At 43.5% G+C, this 22,588-nt stretch overlaps 1 protein-coding gene across 3 annotated transcripts in view; it reads left to right on the top strand.

Annotated features, from left to right (window-relative positions):
• The window catches only part of SMARCAD1 (SNF2 related chromatin remodeling ATPase with DExD box 1), a 168,493-nt gene extending 149,443 nt beyond the window's left edge, over positions 1–19,050 (top strand). For all 3 annotated transcript variants that reach the window (XM_069743577.1, XM_069743576.1, XM_069743578.1), the window contains 3 exons: positions 2,612–2,794; positions 17,770–17,879; positions 18,550–19,050. In XM_069743577.1, coding sequence (XP_069599678.1) covers positions 2,612–2,794; positions 17,770–17,879; positions 18,550–18,611 — 355 coding nt within the window. In that variant the 3' untranslated portion in view covers positions 18,612–19,050. The remainder of the gene's footprint in view (positions 1–2,611; positions 2,795–17,769; positions 17,880–18,549) is intronic.
• The last annotated feature ends 3,538 nt before the right edge of the window (positions 19,051–22,588 follow it).

Raw genomic sequence — 22,588 nt, forward strand, 5'->3', positions numbered from 1 at the left:
ATTTCATTGTTCTGCAGCTTAATGATGGTGTCCAAAAAGTTAATTTCAGTGATGGAGTAGGTGAGTGTTAAGTTGATGGTGGGATGAACTTGATTAATCTGTTCATGCAACGTCTTTAGTTGTGGCTCAGACTCCGTTCTGATGATTGAAATATCATCAATGTAGCGGTAGTAGGCCAGGGGCCTGATGGGACATGAGGACAAAAAGTCGCTTTCAAGCTTGGCCATGAAAAGATTTGCATACTGTGGGGCCACTTTACTTCCCATTGCTGTGCCAGTCTTCTGTAGATAGATCTTGTTGTCAAATTCAAAGTACCGTATTTTTCGGACTAAAAGACGCACTTTTTCCCCACAAAAAAAGGGGGGGAAATGGGGGGTGCGTCTAATAGTCGCAATGCAGGCTTACCTAGGTGGCAGAGGTGCGGTGGCAGAGGTCCGGTGGCAGAGGTGCGGTTGCGGGGGTGTGGCGGCAGAGGAGGCGCAGTAAGCGGGGTCCCTTTCCCCGGTATGGTGATGCAGCAGGCCCGGTATGCAGCAGAGCCGGGTGAATCCTCTTGTTATCGGTGGTGGCGGCCATTTTCCGGAGGCCGCGCGTGCGCAGATGGAGCGCTCTGCTTCCCGGGGCTTCAGGAAAATGGCCGACGCGATCTCCATCTGCGCACGCGCGGCCTCCCGCGGCATTTTCCTGAAGCCCCGGGAGCAGAGCGCTTCATCTGCACACGCGCGGCCTCAGGAAGATGGCCGCGCCCACCGATAACAAGAGGATTCACCCGGCTCTGCTGCATACCGGGCCTGCTGCATCACCATACCGGGGAAAGGGACCCCGCTTCCTGCGCCTCCTCTGCTGCCACACCTCTGCCACCGCACCTCTGCCACCGGACCTCTGCCACCGCACCTCTGCCACCTAGGTAAGCCTGCATGGTACGCCAGGGACCCCTCTCACGCCATACCTCTCACTGCACCTCCTGATCCCAGCACCTCCTGATCCCAGCACCTCCTGATCCCAGCACCTCCTGATCCCAGCACCTCCTGATCCCAGCACCTCCTGATCCCAGCACCTCCTGATCCCAGCACCTCCTGATCCCAGCACCTTCTCATCCCAGCACCTTCTCATCCCAGCACCTCCTCATCCCAGCACCTCCTGATCCCAGCACCTTCTCATCCCAGCACCTTCTCATCCCAGCACCTCCTCATCCCAGCATCACCCCACCTTGCCTCCTGTGACCCTGCTCTGCCACCGCCATAAGATACTGTAAGTTCGGACAATAAGACGGACCCCCATGTTATAAAAAATCTTTTTTTCTGCAATTTTCACCCCAAATTTGGGGTGCGTCTTATGGTTCGGTGCGTCTTATAGTCCGAAAAATACGGTAATTGCAGGTGAGGATGAATTTTATAAGTTTGTTAAATAACAAAAGATGCAGCACTCACCAGATTCTTGCTGAAGATAGTGTCCTTTATTCGCTTAAAGCGATGTGAGACATTATGCGGAGAGGCGGCAGGAAAGAGGATTAGGTGCGGGCCCCGCACCTATCTTCAGCAAGAATCTGGTGAGTGCTGCATCTTTTGTTATTTAACAAGTTGGAAAGTCTGTCTGCTTTATATGCTAAGCACCACCCGGCATCTGCAAACACATAGACTGGTGGCTTGAAGTTTATGCTGAGACTTCTCCTATACTGTTACTGCCTGTGAAGATTAACACATCGAGTGCCGCTCAGTTCCTTTTCTGCGGGTCAGTGAAATTTTATAAGTTTCACTACAGAATCCGCATCAGTCCCTGTGTTTTCCATGATGAATTTGCAGGCATTTAATCCATCCTGGTGTGGGATATTAGAGTACAAGTACAGCGCTTTACATCATCATTGCTATCCCCACTGGGGTTCAAAATCAGTGTGTCTTTAGAGTGGGGAGGAAACCCACGCAAACACAGGGAGAACATACAAACTCCTTGCAGATGTTGTCCTTTGTCCAGGACCCCAGCGCTGCAAGGCTGCAGTGCTACCCACTGAGCCACCATGCTGCTCGTATATCATATAAGAATCCCACACATGTGGAACCCAAGGGGTCCTGCAGTTACTCACTAAGTGTGTTTTGTTTTTTAATACCATCTCTCTGTTGCTTGCACCATCTGTATTTCAGCCGTGCTTCTGCCATGATCTCATGGGGACTTTGTGCGATTTACAAGGTCTTTATAACAAATGCAGTAATCACAATGCAGGAACGAGCACCAGTTCATAATGGATTTATCGGTTGGTGACGATCTAAAAGCCGCATATACCGGATTGTGCAGTTGCAGTACCATACAACTAAAGTTGGTCATGTCATACACATTGCATAGAATAGGTTAATGGTTGAACATCCGTTATTATGCTGTTGCAACTTCACCCATCTTAGTAGAGTTAAGTAATATTTATATATATTTATTGTTTGGCAATAAATTTCACCTAACCATTGTTCAGTATAGATGAAATCCTCCATTTTGAGTAACTGTAGTCTGTGTATGGACATATTCACTTTGCCGCATGTATAAATCACTTACGGTAAGTGTTTTTTTACTTCGTTGAACTGGAGTGCTTAATTAACATTTACACAAGGACTATCTTTCATCACAGGATACATCTGATAGATCAGTACAATAGTGACATGGATATATTCATATTCCTTCTATCTACTAAAGCGGGTGGACTTGGAATTAATCTTACTTCAGCAAACATGGTAATCCTTCATGACATTGACTGCAATCCTTACAATGACAAGCAGGCAGAAGATCGGTGCCACAGAGTTGGGCAGACAAAGTAAGGACTTATTTTATGTCATCTGTCAAGTCTAATGTTTAAAGCATTGTTGTAAAGTTCTGGTCACAGGAAAAAAGCAGCAGATGGAGACTATACCCCTGTCAGTAGTGTACTGGAAATAGTAGGCAACACAATAAAACACTGGACTACTGCACTATGGGTGACCAAATTGATTACTGCTGAAGTATTATGAGTGGTTAATGGTTTACTGCTATCTGTAGTGACTCTTGAGTGCGGTCCCAATTATTTTGACAATTGGTTTCACTTTTTTTTCTACTTTCTGCCAGCAGTTGGCCGCAACCTATTGGATTATGCTTGAGCAGTAATCAATTTTTTGGTCTTCTATAGTGCGGTGGTTGTGTTTTGTATTGCCAAAAATATTCAATGTCAATTTTTTTTAGAATTTAAAAAAAAATCTAGTATCAAAATTCAGTGAGTGGCATAATTTTGTGAACCGTCAGGATTAGTAGATGAGCTGAAGATTAAATCTTTCTAGTGTTGTCAATTACTGGGATGACAAAAGGTTGTCATAGAACAGGAATCTATCAATGTCAAACAAGAGATTTCTTAGGTACTCGGAAGAAGAGTTGCTGATGCTCATCAGGCTTGAAAAGGTTACAAACTTTCTCAAGAGTTTCGGCTCCACCAAACCACAGTCAAACAGATTGTGTACAAATGGAGGAAATTAAAGATTATTACCTTCTCCGGGTGTGTTTGACCAACAAAGATCACACCAAGAGTAAGGCATATAATAGGCTGTGCGATCACGAAGGAACCCAATGTGACCTCAAAGGAATTAAAGGCCTCTGTGGGCTTATATTAATGTTCAAGAGTCCTCCATCTGGTGGACACGGTATTTCTACTTGCAGTCCTGTCATGCACATCATTGTTGTTCACTGTTCTCCAAGAAGAATATTACTGCTCATCTTCAGTTTGCTAAAGATCACAAGGACAATCCAAGAAGGCTATGGGAACAATGTAACGTAAATGAGGAAAAAACTACATTGCCACATAAAACCTTATACCATCTGTGAAACAGTCTAGGTATTATCCTGATTTGGCATGTTTTGCTGCATCTGGGCCAGGACGGCTTGCCACCATTTATTGAACAATTAATTTTGAAATATATCAGCAAATTCTAAAGGAAAATAACAGGAAGTCTGTCCATGAGCTCAATCTCAAAAGAATGTGGATTGTGCAGCAAGATATGGATCCCAAATCACAAGTCATTCTACAAAAGAATAATTAAAGGAAATCGGTCACCGTGTTTTTACTACCCCATCTGAGAGTAACATGAAGTAGGGGCAGAAACCTGAATTCTAGCAGTGTATGACTTACTGGGCTGTTTGCTATAGTTTTGATTAAAATCACTATTTTATTTGCTGCAGATCTATCAGTTCTCAGAATGCACAGCTTTGTTAGGACCACCCATACCACTGATTAGCAGCATTCTGTGTACATTGCTTAGGCAGAAAGCTGCCATTCAGTGGTGGGGACGTGATTATACATAACTCATGAATATGGAAGACCACATAGCTGTAAGCTTACTAGTCCTCTAGTGATTTCTTGCTGATAAAACAGTGATATATACAGGTCCTTCTCAAAAAATTAGCATATAGTGTTAAATTTCATTATTTACCATAATGTAATGATTACAATTAAACTTTCATATATTATAGATTCATTATCCACCAACTGAAATTTGTCAGGTCTTTTATTGTTTTAATACTGATGATTTTGGCATACAACTCCTGATAACCCAAAAAACCTGTCTCAATAAATTAGCATATTTCACCCATCCAATCAAATAAAAGTGTTTTTTAATAACAAACAAAAAAACCAACAAATAATAATGTTCAGTTATGCACTCAATACTTGGTCGGGAATCCTTTGGCAGAAATGACTGCTTCAATCCGGCGTGGCATGGAGGCAATCAGCCTGTGACACTGCTGAGATGTTATGGAGGCCCAAGATGCTTCAATAGCGGCCTTAAGCTCATCCAGAGTGTTGTGTCTTGCGTCTCTCAACTTTCTCTTCACAATATCCCACAGATTCTCTATGGGGTTCAGGTCAGGAGAGTTGGCAGGCCAATTGAGCACAGTAATACCATGGTCAGTAAACCATTTACCAGTGGTTTTGGCACTGTGAGCAGGTGCCAGGTCGTGCTGAAAAATGAAATCTTCATCTCTATAAAGCATTTCAGCCGATGGAAGCATGAAGCGCTCCAAAATCTCCTGATAGCTAGCTGCATTGACCCTGCCCTTGATGAAACACAGTGGACCAACACCAGCAGCTGACATGGCACCCCACACCATCACTGACTGTGGGTACTTGACACTGGACTTCAGGCATTTTGGCATTTCCTTCTCCCCAGTCTTCCTCCAGACTCTGGCACCTTGATTTCCGAATGACATGCAAAATTTGCTTTCATCAGAAAAAAGTACTTGGGACCACTTAGCAACAGTCCAGTGCTGCTTCTCTGTAGCTCAAAAGTGGCTTTACCTGGGGAATGCGGCACCTGTAGCCCATTTCCTGCACACGCCTGTGCACGGTGGCTCTGGATGTTTCCACACCAGACTCAGTCCACTGCTTCCTCAGGTTCCCCAAGGTCTGGAATCGGTCCTTCTCCACAATCTTCCTCAGGGTCCGGTCTCCTCTTCTCGTTGTACAGCGTTTTCTGCCACATTGTTTCCTTCCAACAGACTTACCATTGAGGTGCCTTGATACAGCACTCTGGGAACAGCCTATTTGTTGAGAAATTTCTTTCTGGGTCTTACCCTCTTGCTTGAGGGTGTCAATGATGGCCTTCTTGACATCTGTCAGGTCGCTAGTCTTACCCATGATGGGGGTTTTGAGTAATGAACCAGGCAGGGAGTTTATAAAAGCCTCAGGTATCTTTTGCATGTGTTTAGAGTTAATTAGTTGATTCAGAAGATTAGGGTAATAGGTCGTTTAGAGAACCTTTTCTTGATATGCTAATTTATTGAGACAGGTTTTTTGGGTTATCAGGAGTTGTATGCCAAAATCATCAGTATTAAAACAATAAAAGACCTGACAAATTTCAGTTGGTAGATAATGAATCTATAATATATGAAAGTTTAATTGTAATCATTACATTATGGTAAATAATGAAATTTAACACTATATGCTAATTTTTTGAGAAGGACCTGTAACTACAGCAAGCAGCACTGTGTGACACATTGCTTGTTAGTCTTTGTCTCTATATTATGCAGCTCTCCGATTAGATGGCAAATGGTGACAGATTTTATTTAACTTTTTCACAATGAATGACAGACATAGCATGTCATAAGTGGGCATCAGTTCCCGTATTTAAACTGTCAATAAGTGTAAATGTGCAGGTGACTGTTCCACATTGACAGCTGTTACTGACGTCTGAGCGGCATGGGAAGAGGTGCGGCGACCCATGGCATGGGACCCCGCACTCGGGGCGTTGTGATCGGTCAGTTAATCTAACTGATCGATCACAGCAGGAGCTCAGCACTGCTAGTGGCTGAGCTCCTGCAGTAACAGCCAGGGATAGTGCCAGCACTGCCCCTGGCTGTTTAACTCCCTAAATGCTGCGATCGCAACATTTAGGAGGAAGGGAGAGGGAAGGAGCTACCTTCAGATCGGCACGTCCTTACTGGGGCCCGTTGCAATGCTTTATACCAGCGATCAAAGTGAAGTGAAAGTCCCATAGAGGGATAAAGTAAAAATAAACTAATCTTTAAAAAAATAATTATAATTATACTAATAAATACACATTTTTATGTAAAAAAAATAAGCAAAAAAAAGTGCATATTTGATATCGCCACGTCCAGTAGACTAGTTAACCCTTTCAGTGAACGGCGTAAATCTGTTTTTTCATTGTACCACTGAGGGAAAAAAAGTGGAATAAGATGCAATCAAAAGACAAATGTAAATAAAATAGTATAGCAGAAAATTTTGTCTTGTCTCGCAAAAGAACAAGCTGCCATACAGCTCCATTAGCTGCAAAATAGGTTATGGCCCTCAGAATAAAGCGATACACAAAATACCTTTTTTTTCTATGAAATTGTTCTCCCATAAAAGCACCAAAACATAAAAAATAAATGTGTTATCTCTGTAATCGTACTGACCTGAGGAATTAATCAGTCTATAAATTATACCACACGCAGAACTGCATTAAAAAAAATTCCTGAATTGCTGTTTTTTTTGTTCAGTCTGCCTCCCAAAAATCTGAATAGAAAGCGATCAAAAAATGTTATGAGCCCGAAAATTATACCAGTAAATACATCATCTCGTTCCACACAAAAAAAATCTGACATGACTGTTCAGAGAAATGGAAAAATTATAACTCTCAAAATATGGCGATGCAATAAAAAGGGTTTTTTAGTGTGATATCGTAGCCAAACCTAAAAACCCGATGTAAATCTGGTATCGCTGTTATCGCACCCACCCGAAGAATAGTTATTTAATCACTTATGCTGCATGAGGTAAAGAAGAATAAAGTTACAATTTTGTAAAGACTAAATCAATGTCCTGACGTTAATCTACCGAAATTTTATGGACAAACTTGAAGCAAGCAGTTCATGGGCAAAAACCCGCCAACATAGCAGAGTTGTAGAATTTTTGCAGGGAGGAATGGGCTAAAATTGCAAGCAGACATGCATGATCAATCGGCATATACCAGAAACATTTTTATGCTATTATTGCTAGACACTGTCTACACACACACAAGATAATGAGCTCAAAGACTCATGCACTTTTACCACTTAGACATGTGACATTTTCATTTTTTAAAATGAAGAACATGACTCAGTCTAATATTTTTGCCTCGTTTGTTTGTTTTAGGACTTTTGCAAAAAGTGAATATAAAAGTGGATAGTTTTAGGTAAAATTTATGCAGACATATAATTCTGAAGGGTTCACAAACTTCAAAGCATGGGGCTCAATCTAGCTCCATTCCCAGCATTCTAACTTCTTAAATGCACCAATCAAGTGACTTTAGAGTTTAAAGGGAACCTGTCACCCCGTTTTTTCAGATTGAGATAAAAATACTGTTAAATAGGGCCTGCGCTGTGCGTTACAATAGTGTATGTAGTGTACCCTGATTCCCCACCTATGCTGCGCAATACATTACCAAAGTCGCCGTTTTCGCCTGTCAATCAGGCTGGTCAGGTCAGGTGGGCGTGGTGACATCGCTCTTTTCTTCCCCAGCTTTCCGTTGGTGGCGTAGTGGTGTGCGCATGTCGCAGTGACTATTCCACTGCGCGCACGTGAAGAAGCCATCTTCCTGGGGCCGCGCGTGCGCAGATGGAGTGCTCTGCTGCACGGGGCTTCAGGAAAATGGCCGCGGGATGCCGCGCGTGCGCAGAAGAGATCGCGGCGGCCATTTTCCCAAAGCCGAGTTTGCATCCAATGGCAGAACCCCCACTTTGTTACGGGCTCCGGCGGTGAACCCGCATCAAAGCCCGGGATATGTCAGCTGTTTTGAACAGCTGACATGCTCGCAATAGGCGCCAGGGGAATTGCGATCCACCCGCCGCTATTAACCCCTTCATGACCCAGCCAATTTTGACCTTAAAGACCTTGCTGTTTTTTGCAATTCTGACCAGTGTCCCTTTATGAGGTAATAACTCAGGAACGCTTCAACGGATCCTAGTGGTTCTGAGATTGTTTTTTCGTGACATATTGGGCTTCATGTTAGTGGTAAATTTAGGTCAATAAATTCTGCGTTTATTTGTGATAAAAACGGAAATTTGGCAAAAATTTTGAAAATTTCGCAATTTTCACATTTTGAATTTTTATTCTGTTAAACCAGAGTTATGTGACACAAAATAGTTAATAAATAACATTTCCCACATGTATACTTTACATCAGCACAATTTTGGAAACAAAATTTTGTTTTGCTAGGAAGTTATAAGGGTTAAAATTTGACCAGCAATTTCTCATTTTTACAACGAAATTTACAAAACCATTTTTTTTTTAGGGACCACCTCACATTTGAAGTCAGATTGAGGGGTCTATATGGCTGAAAATACCCAAAAGTGACACCATTCTAAAAACTGCACCCCTCAAGGTGCACAAAACCACATTCAAGAAGTTTATTAACCCTTCAGGTGCTTCACAGCAGCAGAAGCAACATGGAAGGAAAAAATGAACATTTAACTTTTTAGTCACAAAAATGATTTTTCAGCAACAATTTTTTTATTTTCCCAATGGTAAAAGGAGAAACTGAACCATGAAAGTTGTTGTCCAATTTGTCCTGAGTACGCTAATACCTCATATGTGGGGGTAAACCACTGTTTGGGCGCACGGCAGGGCTTGGAAGGGAAGGAGCGCCATTTGACTTTTTGAATGAAAAATTGGCTGCACTCTTTAGCGGACACCATGTCACATTTGGAGAGCCCCCGTGTGCCTAAGAATAGGAGCTCCCCCACAAGTGACCCCATTATGGAAACTAGACGCCCCAAGGAACTTATCTAGATGCATAGTGAGCACTTTAAACCCCCAGGTGCTTCACAAATTGATCCGTAAAAATGAAAAAACTTTTTTTTCACAAAAAAATTCTTTTAGCCTCAATTTTTTCATTTTCACATGGGCAACAGGATAAAATGGATCCTAAAATTTGTTGGGCAATTTCTCCTGAGTACACTGATACCTCACATGTGGGGGTAAACCACTGTTTGGGCACATGGTAAGGCTCGGAAGGGAAGGAGCGCCATTTGACTTTTTGAATGAAAAATTATCTCCATCGTTAGCGGACACCATGTCGCGTTTGGAGAGACCCTGTGTGCCTAAACATTGGAGCTCCCCCACAAGTGACCCCATTTTGGAAACTGGACCCCCCAAGGAACTTATCTAGATGCCTAGTGAGCACTTTAAACCCTCAGGTGCTTCACAAATTGATCCATAAAAATGAAAAAGTACTTATTTTTCACAAAAAATTTCTTTTCGCCTCCATTTTTTCATTTTCACATGGGCAATAGGATAAAATGGATCCTAAATTTTGTTGGGAAATTTCTCCCGAGTACGCCGATACCTCATATGTGGGGGTAAACCACTGTTTGGGCACACGGCAGGGCTCGGAAGGGAAGGCGCGCCTTTTGACTTTTTGAATGGAAAATTAGCTCCAATTGTTAGCGGACACCATGTCGCGTTTGGAGAGCCCCTGTGTGCCTATGCATTGGAGCTCCCCCACAAGTTACCCCATTTTGGAAACTAGACCCCCCAAGGAACTTATCTAGATGCATAGTGAGCACTTTAAACCACCAGGTGCTTCACAGAAGTTTATAACGCAGAGCCATGAAAATAAAAAATAATTTTTCTTTCCTCAAAAATGATTTTTTTAGCCTGGAATTTCCTATTTTGCCAACGGTAATAGGAGAAATTGGACCATAAATGTTGTTGTCCAGTTTTTTCTGAGTACGCAGATACCCCATATGTGGGGGTAAACCACTGTTTGGGCGCACGGCAGGGCTCGGAAGGGAAGGCACGCCATTTGGCTTTTTAAATGGAAAATTTGCTCCAATCATTAGCGGACACCATGTCGCGTTTGGAGAGCCCCTGTGTGTCTAAACATTGGAGATTCCCCACAAATGACCCCATTTTGGAAACTAGACCCCCAAAGGAACTAATCTAGATGTGTGGTGAGCACTTTGAACCCTCAAGTGCTTCACAGAAGTTTATAACGCAGAGCCATGAAAATAAAAAAAAAAAATTTATTTTCTCAAAAATGATTTTTTAGCCCGCAATTTTTTATTTTCCCAAGGGTAACAGGAGAAATTTGACGCCAATATTTGTTGTCCAGTTTCTCCTGAGTACGGTGATACCCCATATGTGGGGGTAAACTACTATTTGGGCACATGCCGGGGCTCGGAAGTGAAGTAGTGAAGTTTTGAAATGCAGACTTTGATGGAATGCTCTACGGGCGTCACGTTGCGTTTGCAGAGCTCCTGATGTGGCTAAACAGTAGAAACCCCCCACAAGTGACCCCATTTTGGAAACTAGACCCCGAAAGGAACTAATCTAGATATGTGGTGAGCACTTTCAACCCCCAATTGCTTCACAGAAGTTTATAACGCAGAGCCGTGAAAATAATACATTTTCTTTCCTCAAAAATAATTTTTTAGCCCAGAATTTTTTATTTTCCCAAGGGTTACAGGAGAAATTGGACCTCAAAAGTTTTTGTCCAGTTTCTCCTGAGTACGCTGATACCCCATGTGTGGGGGTAAACCACTGTTTGGGCACACGTCGGGGCTCAGAAGGGAAGTAGTGACTTTTGAAATGCAGATTTTGATGGAATGGTCTGCGGGCATCACGTTGCGTTTGCAGAGCCCCTGGTGTGCCTAAACAGTAGAAACCCCCCACAAGTGACCCCATTTTGGAAACTAGACCCCCCAAGGAACTTATCTAGATATGTGGTGAGCACTTTGAACCCCCAAGTGCTTCACAGACGTTTACAACGCAGAGCCGTGAAAATAAAAAATCATTTTTCTTTCCTCAAAAATGATGTTTTAGCAAGCAATTTTTTATTTTCTCAAGGGTAACAGGAGAAATTGGAACCCAGTAATTGTTGCGCAGTTTGTCCTGAGTATGCTGGTACCCCATATGTGGGGGTAAACCACTGTTTGGGCACACGTCGGTGCTCGGAAGTGAGGGAGCACCATTTGACTTTTTGAATACAAGATTGGCTGGAATCAATGGTGGCGCCATGTTGCGTTTGGAGACCCCCTGATGTGCCTAAACAGTGGAAACCCCTCAATTCTAAAGGCCCCTTCACATTAAGCGACGCTGCAGCGATACCGACAACGATCCGGATCGCTGCAGCGTCGCTGTTTGGTCGCTGGAGAGCTGTCACACAGACCGCTCTCCAGCGACCAACGATCCCGAGGTCCCCGGGTAACCAGGGTAAACATAGGGTTACTAAGCGCAGGGCCGCGCTTAGTAACCCGATGTTTAACGATGGTAACCAGGGTAAAGTAAAAAAAAACAAACGCTTCATACTTACCTACCGCTGTCTGTCCCCGGCGCTGTGCTCTGCACTCCTCTTGTACTGAGTGTGAGCACAGCGGCCGGAAAGCAGAGCGGTGACGTCACCGCTCTGCTTTCCGGCTGACCGACGCTCACAGCCAGTACAGGAGGAGTGCAGAGCACAGCGCCGGGGACAGACAGCGGTAGGTAAGTATGTAGTGTTTGTTTTTTTTTTACTTTTACGCTGGTAACCAGGGTAAACATCGGGTTACTAAGCGCGGCCCTGCGCTTAGTAACCCGATGTTTACCCTGGTTACCAGCGAAGACATCGCTGAATCGGTGTCACACACTCCGATTCAGCGATGTCAGCGGGAGAGCCAGCGACCAAAGAAAGGTCTGGCCCTCTAGCCCCGACCAACGACATCACAGCAGGATTCTGATCGCTGCTGCGTGTCAAACTAAACGATATCGCTAGCGAGGACGCTGCAACGTCACGGATTGCTAGCGATATCGTTTAGTGTGAAGGTACCTTAACGCCAACACACCCCTAACCCTTATCCCAACTGTAGCCGTAACCCTAACCACAACCCTAACCCCAACACACCCCTAACCCTAACCACAACCCTAATTCCAACCTAACCCTAAGGCTATGTGCCCACGTTGCGGATTCGTGTGAGATTTTTCCGCACCATTTTTTAAAAATCCGCGGGTAAAAGGCACTACGTTTTACCTGCGGATTTACCGCGGATTTCCAGTGTTTTTTGTGCGGATTTCACCTGCGGATTCCTATTGAGGATCAGGTGTAAAACGCTGCGGAATCCGCACAAAGAATTGACATGCTGCGGAAAATACAACGCAGCGTTTCCGCGCGGTATTTTCCGCACCATGGGCACAGCGGATTTGGTTTTCCATATGTTTACATGGTACTGTAAACCTGATGGAACACTGCTGCGGATCCGCAGCGGCCAATCCGCTGCGGATCCGCAGCCAAATCCGCACCGTGTGCACATAGCCTAATTCTAAAGGTATGTGCACACGCTGCGGAAAACGCTGCGGATGCGCAGCAGTTTCCCATGAGTTTACAGTTCAATGTACACCTATGGGAAACAAAAATCGCTGTACACATGCTGCAGAAAAACTGCACGGAAACGCAGCGGTTTACATTCCGCAGCATGTCACTTTCTGCGGATTCCGCAGCGGTTTTACAACTGCTCCAATAGAAAATCGCAGTTGTAAAACTGCAGTGAAATGCGCAGAAAAACCACGGTAAATCTGCCATAAATCTGCAGCGGTTTAGCACTGCGGATTTATCAAATCCGCTGCGGAAAAATCCGCAGAGGACCAGAATACGTGTGCACATACGGATACCCTAACCCTAGTCCTAACCCTACCCCTAACCCTACTTCTAACTCCAACCTTAGTGGAAAAAAAAAATGTCTTTATTTTATTATTGTCCCTACCTATGGGGGACAAAGGGGGGGGGGGGTCATTTACTGTTTTTTTTTTTTATTTTGATCACTGTGATAAAACCTATCACAGTGATCAAAATTCACATTGTCACGAATCTGCCGGCCGGCAGATTCGGGGGGCGCACTGCGCATGCGCCCGCCATTTTGGAACATGGCGGCGCCCAGGAAAGAAGACGGACGGACCCCGGGAGGCTAGGTAAGTATAAGGGGGGGAGATCAGAGCACGGGGGAGATCAGAGCACGGGGGGGGCGTCGGAGCAAGGGGGGGGGGGTGGATCGGAGCATGAGGGGGTGGATCGGTGTGCGGGCGGGCGGATCGGTGTGCGGGCGGGTGGATCGGTGTGCGGGGGGGTGGATCGCTGTGCGGGGGGGTGGATTGGAGCACGGGGGGAGCGGACAGGAGGACAGGGGAGCGGAGCACAGGACGGAGGGGAGCTGACCACAGATCGGAGGGCTGGGGGGGCGATCGGTGGGGTGGGGGCACAAAAGTGTTTCCAGCCATGGCCGATGATATTGCAGCATCGGCCATGGCTGGATTGTAATATTTCACCAGTTTTTTAGGTGAAATATTACAAATCGCTCTGATTGGCAGTTTCACTTTCAACAGCCAATCAGAGCGATCGTAGCCACGGGGGGGGGGGGGGGTGAAGCCACCCCCCCTGGGCTAAACTACCACTCCCCCCTGTCCCTGCAGATTGGGTGAAATGGGAGTTAACCCTTTCACCGGATCTGCAGGGACGTGATCATTCTGTGACACAGCATATGCGTCACAGGTCGGATTGGCACTGACTTTCATGACGCATACGCTGTGTCACAGGTCGGGAAGGGGTTAACTAATTAAATGCCACTGTCAAACGCTGACAGCGGCATTTAACAAGCGCTTCCTTTCATGCAGCTGGAAATACATGCACCGCTGAGCCCGTCACGTGATCGGGGGTCAGCATTGCGTTGGCATAACAACCAGAGGTCTCCTGCAGACCTCTATGGTTGTTGATGCCGGATTACTGAGCGCCACCCTGTGGTCGGTGCTCATAGCAATGTTGCATTTCTACTACGTAGGGGCGATCTGAGCATTGCCTCTATGTAGCAGAGGCGATCGAGTTGTGGCAGCTTTGTAGCCTCCCATGGAGGCTATTGAAGCATGCCAAAATTTAAAAATGTTTTTAATAATATGAAAAACATAAGTTTAAATCGCCCCCTTTCGCCCCATTCAAAATATTTGGTATCGCCGCTTTCAGAATAGCCCAATCTATCAATAAAAAGGATTAACTTGATGGATAAACTGAGTAGTGTGAAGAAACGTCAAAACACCAAAATTAATTTTTTTTTTGGTCGCCGCGACATTGCATTAAAATGCAATAACGGGCGATCGAAAGAACAGATCTGCATCAAAATGGTATAATTAAAACTGTCAGCTTGTCACTCGTGATGAGCAAGTGTACTCGTTGCTTGGGCTTTCCCGAGCACGCTCGGGTGGTCTCCGAGTATTTGTAACTGCTCGGAGACTTTGTTTTTGTCGGCGGAGCCCCCGCACTACCGAACACCCACAGCATCTCACATCCAAACACCCCTTTCTTCCAGTATGGTGTCCGCAGCATCGCCCCACTCCTGACTGACAGCAGCGACCCTGGGGCCCCGCTTCATTGCAGCCACCATCCCCGGTAAGCAATAAGACGCAAGGATAGTAAGAAGCACCACCATTTTATTTAAAAAGTGGTTTTTTTTTCCTATTTTCCTCCTCAAAATTTGGGGTGCATTTTATACGGTGCGTCTTATAAACCGCAAAATATGGTAACAAAAAACACCTACAAAGGCTTACTAAGCGTTTAAAAAGGCCCCTTAGTGCGTTTTCATAAGCTCCACAAACATGGGGGAGACTACGGACTTGACAGATGTCCAGAAGGAAGTCATTGACATACTCCACAAAGAGGGAAAGCCGCAAAAGGTCTTCGCTAAAGAATCTGGCTGTAGACCATACTGTATCCAAGCATATTAATGGAAAGTTGAGTGGAAGAAAAAAGTGTGGTAGAAAAAAAGGATTAAGAAAAGGCCATTCAAAAAATTGGCGCAGATTCACAAGGAGTGAACTGCTGCTGGAGTCATTGCTTCAAGAGCCACCACACACAGAAGTATCCAGGACATGGGCTACAAGTGTCGCATTCCTTGTGTTAACCCACTCATGACCAATACACAACGCCAGAAGCGTCTTACCTGGGCCAAAGAGGAAAAGAACTGGACTGTTGCTCAGTGCTCCAAGGTGTTGCTTTCAGATGAAAGTAAATTTTGCAGTTCATCTGGAAATCAAGATCCCAGAGTCTGGAGGAAGAGTGGAGAGGCTCACAATCCAAGCTGCTAGAGGTCTAGTGTGAAGTTTTCACATTCAGAGATGGTTTGGGGAGCCATGTCATCTGCTGGTATATGTCTACTGTGTTTTATCAAGACCAAAGTGAGCGCAGCAGTATATCAGGAAATTTTAGAGCACTTCCTTCTTCCCTCTGCCGACAAGCTTTTTGGTGATGGAAATTTCATTCTCCAGCAGGACTTGGCACCTGTCCACACTGCCAAAAGTACCAATACCTGGTTTAAAGGGAATCTCACCACAAAAATGGCCTATAAACTAAGGCCACCGGCATCAGGGGCTTATCTACAGCATTCTGTAATACTATAGATAAGCCCCCGATGTATCCTGAAAGATAAGAAAAACAAGTTATATTATACTCGCCCAGGGGTGGTCCTGCTGTGGTTCGGTCCTATGGGCGTCGCGGTCTGAGTCCGGCGCCTCCCATCTTCATACGATCACCTTGTCTTCTTGCCGTGGCTCCTGCGCAGGCGTACTTTGTCTGCCCTGTTGAGGGCAGAGCAAACTACTGCAGTGCGCAGGCACCGAGAAAGGTCAGAGAGGCCTGCGCACTGCAGTGCTTTGCTCTGCCCTCAACAGGGCAGACAAAGTACGCCTGCGCAGGAGCCACGGCAAGAAGAGGACGTGATCGTATGAAGATGCGAGGTGCCGGACCGCGACTCCTATCGGACCGCAGCGGGGCCACCCCTGGGTGAGTATAATCTAACCTGTTTTTCTCATCTTTCAGGATACATCGGGGGATTATCTATATGCTGTAGATAAGCCCCTGATGCCGGTGGCCATAGTTTATAGACCATTTTTGGGGTGACAGATTCCCTTTAAAAAAACAGTATCACTGCTTGATTGGCCTGCAAACTCTCCTGACCTTAACACCATAGAGAATCTATGGGGTATTGTCAAGAGGTAGATGAGACACCAGACTCAACAATGCAGATGAGCTGAAGGCTGCTATCAAAGCAACCTGGGCTTCCGTAACACCTCAGCAGTGCCACAGGCCCTGACCAAGTATTGAGTGCATCTACTGAACATACATTTCAGTAGACCAACATTTTGGATTTTAAAATCATTTTTCAAGCTGGTGTTATAAAGTATTCTAATTTACTGAGATAATGACTTTCGTGTTTTCATTGGCTGTAAGCCATAATCATCAACATTAACAGAAATAAACACTTGAAATCACTCTGTTTGCAATGACTTTTTATATTGAAGAACTGAAATAAATTAACTTGTTGATGATGATCTAATTTTGTAAGAAGCATATATAGCATATATCTGTCCCCGATTCAGACAGACAAGGCCTACCAGGTCCTAGAGGGCTAGATACACCAATAATTGGTAAATGGGCTACAGGTGCAATGCTGTAAACAGTTGGCTGGCCAGTGTAGACAGTTTCTATGACAAGGAAAAGAAAATGAGCACCAAAAGTCCTTTTTTTTGTGTTTGTTTTGCATCACTAGGTTCTAAGATTTATCTTACTGTGCAGGATTTTTTTTTTTTTTTTTTTTTTTTTTTTTTTTAAGGACAAGTTGTAGGTTTTTTTATGTATTTGCTAGATCTGCTGTTCAAAATTACTATCCTGTGCACAAAGAAGGTAGTTGAAACAGTACAGGTACTTAATTGCTGGTTTTATAGTGTGTGGAGAGTGCTACAAAGCGGAACTGTCTCCACGCACTGTAGATACCAGCTATATCACATAGCCGACACTTGAGTCCAGCAGCAGTGTCCGGAACTACTGTCTTTGACTACATGTTTAAGTGGAAAATGCGTCAGACCGCACATCCACCAGCTCCCATTGCCCCCTTCCCCATGGGTTACCATAGCTGTCAGGGTCTGCTGAAGGCCGTCTTGGTATTCATGTGGGTAAATCTGCAAGTTTGGTAACATTGCAATAGTACTGACCTAGAGAATCATAATTCAGACTCCTTTTTACCACAGAATGAGTGCGCAAAAACAATGGCAGAATTGCATTATTTTTTCTACAATTTTCTTGGACCTGGGATTATATTTCACTCTGTTTCCTATGTATTGACTGCTTAAATGAGTAGTGCCATTCAAAACTACAACTTGTTCTTGAAAAAAACAAGCCCTTTTATGCCTTGTGTACAGAATTTTATGTGGGGAAATAGAATAAGCATATGTATGGCCAGACAGAACAATGCTTAGTTGTTGTTTTTTTTCTTTTTTTCTGTAAGGGAAGTTACTGTTATCCGACTGATCGGCAAAGGAACTATTGAGGAGTCGATGTTAAAAATTAGTCAGCAGAAGTTGAGACTGGAACAAGATATGACAACCACGGATACAGGTATACCACAAACTTCAGTCTAAAATGAATTATTACACCTGCAGTAGCCCCAAGTTTATACCCCCAGTTTGTGTGTGTATATGTATAAAGATAGAGGTGTGTGTGTTTGTTTGTATGTATATAAACTTGTCCTCCAACTCAACCCACTGTGTATTTGTGATTTCGATGCTAGCATGTAGTCTATAGATGCATACATTAGTTGAATTAAAAGGTAGGCATTACAACTTTCTGAATCCTAGCAGTGTGAAATATATACACTAAGATTCAGCTCCGCTTGACTGTTTTATTGTCACTAGGGCATCACTGTATTGATGTTGTTGGAACCGGCAAGCGAAGCCTAATCCTAACTTTGGGTACATTTCACATCGCAAGGACTTGACAAAGCCGTGAGGCTTGCCAAAAAATTTTTCAAGGGTGGACAACTCCTTTAATAGTAAGCTGTTTCAGCAAAGACTATGATGGCCTATATACTGAGTAATTGTCGTCATCAGAAGTCACTTGACCCAGTGTAGGTTTATCAGGGATTTTACGTAATCAGACATAAATTTTCACTGGATGATTATTTGGATTCTTGTACCATCTGGTACTAGAGCGAATTTAAGCACTTATATTTTTAAAAATATATATATTTTTGCTTTTGACTGATATATTTTTTTTTTCTTTCCCTTAGGAGATGAAGGAAACATAACCCTAGACATGGCGACACTTCTAAAAACATCATTAGGTCTTTAACCAGATCTGTACTCTGCGCTTAATTCTGAAAATGCAGTTTCCAGTTATTGGTTTTATACGGTCTTTAGGACTTTGAACACCTGTACAGATTTTCTCAATTTCATACAAGAGCAGCTGCTTCAATTTTGTCATACAATTCGCATTGACTGTCATATCTGCAGCAGTTGGATAAACCGGATTGAAAATTAAAAACAAAAATTAATATGAATTTGATGTTTGTAACAATAAGTTCATTGGTTCCTTAGATGTCAGTATTTTTGTATAATATAATTTCCCTACCTCTTTAATGCTGTCTTCTAATGTATAAGTATATTTTGTTTTATGTTGCGTTATTACGTGTTTCTTCAGTTAATTTCTATGCTACTTACAGAATTTTGATGTTTTTTTTTTTTTACTCTGCAAAAAATAAAATATTTCCAGAGTCCTCTGCATTACTTTAGGAGGTTTTTGTATGTATATTTATTTTTGTAGTTTAATTCGAAGAATATTTGAGGAAAACTCCTACAAACAACATTTCCTCAAGAAAAAAATGCAATGAGTGATGCATCTTTGTCTGTCTGTGCCAGAAAAGCCAATCTATACCTGCTGTGAGTTAGCATAGATTTTGACTATAATTTACACCAGTTTGTGACCTCTCCCTTACTACGAAGACGCCCACTTTAATATATTGGCCGTATTTTTCTAATTTCCTACTTACCAATTTGGTTTCTATCATGTGGACTTGACTAGATCACTTCCTAGATTTGTTTTATAGTCGACTGAAGCACTGATATAACATAGTGAGATTTTTCCCATCTTATTGAGTTTTATATACATTTTTTTTTCAGATCATTGAGATTCCTACTTTTTTTTATGCTGAATTTGTCATGCATGTAAACAGGTAAACAGTACAGACCAAAAGTTTGGACACACCTGCTCATTTAAAGATTTTTCTGTATTTTCATGACTATGAAAATTGTACATTCACACTGAAGGCATCAAAACTATGAATTAACACATGTGGAATTATATACTTAACAAAAAAGTGTGAAACAACTGACATTATGTCTTATATTCTAGGTTCTTCAAAGTAGCCACCTTTTGCTTTGATGACTGCTTTGCACACTCTTGGCATTCTCTTGATGAGCTTCAAGAGGTAGTCACCGGGAATGGTTTTCACTTCACAGTTGTGAATGTACAATTTTCAGTGTCATGAAAATACAGAAAAATCTTTAAATGAGAAGTTGTGTCCAAACTTTTTGTCTGTACTGTATTTTTGCATAAAGTTGGCATTTTTACAGTAGTGTTCTAAAACATGAGTCAATCACAAAATCTTGATACTAGGTATTTCCATGCATGTTGAACATTGCACACGTTTTTTTTATTCAAAACATAAAAATAAATTGCTACTGTATTTAGTGGACAGTAAGACACACCCCAAATTTTGAGGAGAAAAATAAGAAAAAAAACTTTTTAAATAAAATGGTGGTGCTTATCCATGCGTCTTATTGCTTACAGTGGTATGGTGGCTGCGGTGAAGTGGGGTCCTATGGTCGCGGATGGAGGAGGCAAGAGTGGAGCATTGCTGCAGGCTGGGATTAGGGCCTGCAGCCATTTTCCCGGAGTCCAGTCCACCGTATAGGAAACCTTGTCACTGTGGGGGCTCTGGGCTTTCACAAGATGTCGGCAAAGCCCCTGCATCACCGAACACCCGCAGCGGTGTGCCGCACCACACATCCGAACACTCCCTCATCCCAGCCTGTGGCTGATAAGGTATATTTGCATTATAAGGCTACTTTCACACTAGCGTCGGTACGGGGCCGTCGCGCTGCGTCGGCCCGACGCATACTGTGTAAGCGCCGCACAACGGTGGCAGCGGATGCATTTTTCCAGCGCAACCGCTGCCCCATTGTGAGTTGCGGGGAGGTGGGGGTGGAGTTCCGGCCACGCATGCGCGGTAGGAAATGGCGGACACAACGCAGCAAAAAACGTTACATGTAACGTTTTTTGCTGCCGACGGTCCGCCACAACACGACGCAACAGTCGCACGACGGTTGCGACGTGTGTCAATGCGTCGCTAATGTTAGTGTATGGGGAAAAAACGCATCCTGCAAACAACTTTGCAGGATGCGTTTTTTCTGCAAAACGACGCATTGCGACGTGCAGTGCAAGACGCTAGTGTGAAAGTAGCCTAAGACACACCCATTTTCCCCAAAAAACTTTAAGTGCGTCTTATAATCAAAAAAAAATGTATTTAAAAAAAAAAAAAAAAAAAATTATATACGTGTCTGCATTTGTCTACACAAACTCACAATATGTACTTTTTTGTGGTATTCCTGTGAATCACTAACCTAATTGAATACCCACAGTTTGTTAGAACTGCTTCACATGTGTTGTATAGATTCAACCAATTTCTGGCACATGTTAACTGTTATTAAAGCCCAGCATGCTTGGACTAACCGTCACAATTTTTTGGCATTTGTTGGCTTTCCCTCAGAAACAGCATATTTAATGTCACCCCCACAAGCTAAGATTAGCTTCATAAAAGGCGTCTTCTAACTGTAACTACTCACAGGTAACTTGAGACTTCTTGATCATTCTGAAACCGAGCCTTTGCCATTCTGGTAATTTTTCCATCCATTTGAATGGTAGTCTTCCGTTTTCTTCTGCGTCTCTCTGGTTTGGCTTTACATTTTAAAGCATTATAGATCATTTTAGCTAAATAGCCTGTCATGGTCTGCACTTCTTTTTAAGTTTTACCCTCTCCAATCAACTTTTTATTCAAAGTGTGCTGTTATTCTGAACAATGTCTTGAACGATCCAGATTTCTCAGGCTTTCAAGGAGAGATGCATGTACGTACAACATGTCATGGCTTCCCCAATAAATAAGGGCCACCTGATTCATACCTGTTTCTTCACAGAATGATGGACCTCGCTAATGGAACTCCACACTGCTATTATTTTGAACACACCACCTTTCAATTAATTCTAATACACAGACTCAAAAAAACATGCAGCTCATGAATGCAGAGTGTTGGTTTGCTTAGACACTACTGCACCAATTCGTGAATAGTTTGTTTTTGTGAGATATATATACATATACTAGATGGCAGCCCGATTCTAAAGAATCGGGAGTCTAGAATCCATATATACTTTATTTATTCAAATGTAAGAATAATACAATTAATAAATAATAGTAAGAAAGAACAAAAATAATAGGCAGTATATGGAGAAAACACCAAACAAAAGTTCAAAATTGGTGTGAAAATGTCACTGAACCACTTCACAACTAAATATATATAGTTTTGGTAAATGGTATTATCATTTTTTTGACGAAATTCGGCAGGAGCTTGAAGAGCAACGTCACTGGGCCCGCCTCCACGCAGTAGAAACTTGCTGTGAGGTAAAAATTCAAAAATCACACCAAAATGGCGGGCGGAGTGTGTCACAGTACGGCACGTTTCTGATTGGTCGCTCGCAGCAGGCGGCAACCAATCAGACACTGGACACTGTTGACGTCACTTATCTCCGGACATTAGCTCCGGACAAAGCCACGGAAGTTGGCACAAATTGCAGGAAGTAGTATTCTAGGCAATTATATATATATATATAGTCTGAGGGGTACTTCTGTCTTTCTGTCGGCAACTTCCGTAACGGAAGTTACGCTGATTGGTCTCGCCAGCTGCCTGTCATGGCTGCCGCGACCAATCAGCGACGGGCACAATCCGATAAGTCCCTCCCTACTGCCCTGCAGTCCGTGCACGGCGCCCGCATACTCCCCTCCAGTCACCGCTCACACAGGGTTAATGCTAGCGGTAACAGGCCGCGGGTACGGAACTCCGTTATCGCTGCTATTAATAATAATCTTTATTTTTATATAGCGCTAACATATTCCGCAGCGCTTTACAGTTTGCACACATTATTGTCGCTCTCCCCAATGGGGCTCACAATCTAAATTCCCTATCAGTATGTCTTTGGAATGTGGGAGGAAACCGGAG

Source organism: Ranitomeya imitator, chromosome 1, assembly GCF_032444005.1.
Source record: "Ranitomeya imitator isolate aRanImi1 chromosome 1, aRanImi1.pri, whole genome shotgun sequence".
NCBI classification, from domain to species: domain Eukaryota; kingdom Metazoa; phylum Chordata; class Amphibia; order Anura; family Dendrobatidae; genus Ranitomeya; species Ranitomeya imitator.